The 4,619-nt window shown below is 45.6% G+C and overlaps 1 protein-coding gene across 1 annotated transcript; it reads left to right on the top strand.

Annotated features, from left to right (window-relative positions):
• Positions 1-1,737: 1,737 nt before the first annotated feature.
• Positions 1,738-3,079, top strand: cldn5b (claudin 5b). Its single transcript, XM_049604175.1, has one exon. The coding sequence runs from the start codon at positions 1,883-1,885 to the stop codon at positions 2,525-2,527; it is 645 nt and encodes a 214-aa protein (XP_049460132.1). The 5' UTR covers positions 1,738-1,882; the 3' UTR covers positions 2,528-3,079.
• Positions 3,080-4,619: the final 1,540 nt, after the last annotated feature.

Below are 4,619 nucleotides of genomic sequence, written 5' to 3'. Positions count from 1 at the left end.
TTAAAAGCTGGTTGATCAAATTAACCCCTCTTGGACTGGGTGGTACTTTTTCAATGCCAACAAATTTAAGGGAAGTGACTGACCCATGGTTTGTCTCCTCGTAGTGCCTCGCAATGGCCTACTCCGTTTGTTTGGCCCACCTACTTAATAAAGTCACACTTATTCAGTTCAGTGTGTGGCGGTTTAAGTGGATGATTTTACATATTTCGAATTTGCAGAAATAGGCAGTAAATACAACCAACACATTCTCACTCCGACCTTGTCATATATTGACGTTTGGTCATGGACTTTCCACGTCCACATATGACATGCAAGGTACCCGGGGTGTGTTGGTTGTTGACCATCTGGGACACTGTCAAGCTCTGCCTGTTACATGCAACATCTTCTTTCAAAATACACTTCTGTTTTCACAGGACATTTACAGTTTACATACAGTTTCTTTCAAAATAAAAGCACTACGTCAGTACAACATCGCAAAACCATGTTTTTTTTCCCCTCCAACAACAAAAACTCTTGATGTTAGGTTTAGACAACAAGAACAAGAACTTTAGAATCTTTTGGGGCACGAACACCGCTCTCCTGGGTGAGAATCGTGTATGTCGGACCCATCCACCACCCTACTCGGACTTTCACCGCCTTGACTTTCGTTCTTGTCCTGCCATGTTTCCCCCTGACACCACTGAGTGCCATTAAACTATAATGCTGACCAGCTGCATATAATGCCGATGTTAAAGGATGGCTTTTTTTGTCAGTATTTGACGCTGCAAGACATTGCCCAAGCAACAGATTTCGACGACTTCGGAATGAGAAAACTCAGAGTTGACTGAACTAGTTGATAACCAGCTTTGTAGTGCCCGTTATCCAGCCAATGTTAGGGTTAGTCAAACCATATAACCAAAAGATATCCTGGGTAGGTTGAATTGGCTTCCTAGTATAGACCTCTGGTCTGTTTGTTTTGGAGAGGAGACCTCTGCAATAATTCGGCTTCTCGGAAAAACCTCCTGAACAATGAACACTGAAGGAACTCCAAGGAACTTTGAGCTGGCTGCAATCATTACAGCTAGATGCCACCAAATCCTCCCTACATCTCACACACTGTTCCTTCTAAATACTGATCAATTATATTTCTGAGTCCAGTAGTGTCATTCAGGTGTGATTGAAATATATCATGATAAAAATACTTCTTCCACATATGTCCCTTTGTTTTTTTTTAACATGATTTGATTCAGTAGAAAAAGGTGGAGACTGCTGGGAAAGGAGACATTGACCCAACGCTGGATCTGAACCTGCAGGATGTGGCTTTCACGTGGCATTATTCTCCTCAGACCACTGGACCAGCAGGACGTGCCCATATCCTCTCCACAACATCTGACACTGTACGGTCTGTTTACTTTAAGCTTTAGGTTTTATATTATTATTGGCTCAATTATGAATTACAAACCCTGATAAACTGCTTCCACACCGAGCCCAGTGCTGCTTCACTTCCCACCTCCTCCCAGAAGACTCTGAATTACAGGAAGAGACCACAAATCTGGTGTGCTCCAGTCCAAACTGGTAAATACGCTCTCACATTGGTGCGTAAACGTGCAAGCGCAAGCTTGTGTGCGTGTGTGTGTGTGTGTGTGTGTGAGAGAGAGATGCTGCTGCTGCCCCTCCTCATTGGCTGAAGCAAAGATGCCTTTAAGAGCTGATTGGCTGAAAGTTTCTAGGGTTGTGTTTTGATGGAGGCGCAGCAGCAGCGTCCCATAAATGAAAAGCCACAGAGCGCATGCACTCAGTGACCACAGGCGAGGCTGAGCGCGCGCAGAGCATCAAGGCAAGACAGGAGAAACTTTAAGAAGACGCTTTAACTTCTCACATTAAGGAGGATTTAAACGGAGCCATGCTCGCTGCGTGTCTGGAGTTCCTCGGCTTGGCGCTGTGCGTCATCGGCTCGCTGCTGGTGATGATCGCGTGCGGGCTGCCCATGTGGAAGGTGACCGCGTTCATCGACTCCAACATCGTGGTGGCTCAGACCATCTGGGACGGCCTGTGGATGTCCTGCGTGGTGCAGAGCACCGGGCAGATGCAGTGCAAAGTCCACGACTCGGTGCTGGCCCTGGCGCAGGACCTGCAGACGGCCCGTGCGCTCACGGTCATCTCCGCCGTGCTGGGGGTGGTCGCCCTCACGGTGACGGTCGCCGGGGCGCAGTGCACCAACTGCATCAAGGACGAGACGGTGAAGGCGCGGGTGGTGAACGCCGGAGGGGTCATCTACATCATGAGCGGGCTCTTCGTGCTGGTCCCGCTCTGCTGGATGGCCAACAACATCATCGTGGACTTCCACGACCCGCATCTGCCGCCGTCCAAGAAGCGGGAGATCGGGGCGGCCATCTACATCGGCTGGGCCGCCACGGCGCTGCTGCTGCTCGGGGGGACCCTGCTGTGCTGCTCCTTCTCTCCGGGGGTGAGGGGCACGTATCCCATCAAATACGCCCCCACCAAGACGATCACATCCAACGGGACCGAAAAGAAGTACTATGTATAAACTCAGACTTTTATATGTTGGACATTGTTTTTTTGGAAATGACGCATCTGCTGTGAAAGTTTGAACTGATGTGTCAAAAAGATGCTGAGTCTGTTCATAGCACAGAGTGGGGCTCATTGAGGCATCATGTGCGCATCTGCTGTGCGTAAAACTGTAAAATATGAGCATTTTTCAGGTGGCAGGAGTTTATTCATGCTCCTATTGGGTTTTAATCTGCTTGTAATGCATCACAGGGCTGACAAAGTGTTTTATCATATGATTGTAATTATGCCATTGTGCAGGTTGGGTCCGTTTGTGTGCGTGTGTGGCCTCTGATTGGCTGCAGATCTTCATTGTATATAGTTGTTTCCCCTCCCGGTGGACTAATTTAGTCTGAGACTGGTTCCCACAGTGAACATGCAGCAGGCACTGAAGCCTTTCCAGACCAATGAGCACTCATGTTGTGATCAGAGAGGGGATAATTTGCATTTGAATACATGTACAGTGTTTTCTACTTCCTGTCATTAGACTTTTAATAGGACATACTTTTTCTAATAAAGAAAATAGAAACAATTTAAGTGTCTGTGTTTGTCATTTAAAACCTGTTCAATCTGATATTTCAATATGCAATAAAATATATACATGCATGTGTTTGTTATTTAGCATTATAAACAGGCCTGATGGTATAACAGCACCTTAATGTCCCAGATCCTACTTCTATAATGGGACAAAGGTTATCAGCGGCAGAAACACAACATTATGTTCTTGCACGTGCACTTTGTTTGTATGTGAAATAAAGGAAACAAACAAGAGCCAGAAACTGACGTCAATATAATCAAGACCCTGGCTCAAACACCTGGACCCGAATCACAGCGAGGGTTTGGAACAATGCACCCAGCAGACTGTCATCATGATTAGCCACAATCAGCAGGGTGCAACTCCAGCATCAGGAAGCTTGGCCCAGATCGGGACCAGCGGAGCAATCAGTGCCCTCACGTGGATAAACAAAGAAGAAGAAGAGGAGCGTGCACGCAAAAACACAATCAGGAACATGCACACAAAGAAGGTGGTGATTTAGGCACACAGTCACAGTGTGGGAGATCTCCAGTAAGACCAGAAACAGCTTCTGACTGACTGCTGACTTGACCTTTCATGCATGAACTATGACCTTAGTCAAGAGTTTGTCTTCAGTGTTTATATTCCGCTTTAGACACACAAGATTAAATGAAACAAAAATTTTAAGTTACATGCCCCTGGACCAACACCCCACATTATGTTCCTGGAACAACACTGCAATCAACCAATCACAGCCCTCTGACATCATCAATATGCTGCTCCCATGCTTCCTCAGAGCTAAGCTAGTTTCCCAAATTGAACTTAATTTAGTAAAACAAAATCCTCAGTACCACTGAACAAAAACCTTGTTAGCTACTGCAGAGTTAGCGAATTAGCTTGCTTAGGTTGGCTACGGTAACAAGTAAACTTGCAAACAGATGAGAATATTAGCGAGCTAGCTTGCTAAGTAGGTATGCTATGCTAACAAGTCAGCATGCCAAAAGACTAGAATGTTGGTCACTAAAAAAAGAGTAAAGATAACATTTTTTCAGTTGCAAATTCCTACAAGTAAACAAAATCCTCAGTAACACTGAACAAAAAACCCTGTAAGCTACTGCAGGGTTAGCAATTAGGGTGCTAACTATAGCTATGCTAACAAATAAGCTTGCCAATAGACAAGAATGTTGTTCACTAGAAGAAGAGTAAAGATAATAACATTTTTTTCAGTTGCAAATTCCTGTAGTTTACCAAAATCCTCAGTAACACTGAACAAAAACCCTGTAAGCTACTGCAGGGTTAGCAATTAGGGTAGGCTGACCAAATGTCCTCTTTTGCCCGGACGTGTCCACTTTTCACGTCCCGTCCGGGGTGTCCACGTTTTTTTTATAAACTGATGATAATGTCCGGTTTTCCGTGTGTTTGTGTGTTTGTGTGTGTGTGTGTGTGTTAGAGTGCGGCACGGGCCGCATATTTCTGTCCGAACCCGAACTGAGCCCGACATTATTTAATGACCAAAGCACTGAGTTTGTGTCACACAGTGGTTACAGGCTATTTAACA

Source organism: Epinephelus fuscoguttatus, linkage group LG18, assembly GCF_011397635.1.
Source record: "Epinephelus fuscoguttatus linkage group LG18, E.fuscoguttatus.final_Chr_v1".
NCBI lineage: Eukaryota > Metazoa > Chordata > Actinopteri > Perciformes > Serranidae > Epinephelus > Epinephelus fuscoguttatus.
Note: the sequence above shows the minus strand (reverse complement) of the source record. Positions and strands in the feature narration are given on the sequence as shown.

Coding starts and splice junctions, on each gene's coding strand:
- cldn5b (XM_049604175.1), top strand. CDS start 1,883: ATGCTCGCTGCGTGTCTGGAGTTCCTCGGCTTGGCGCTGTGCGTCATC.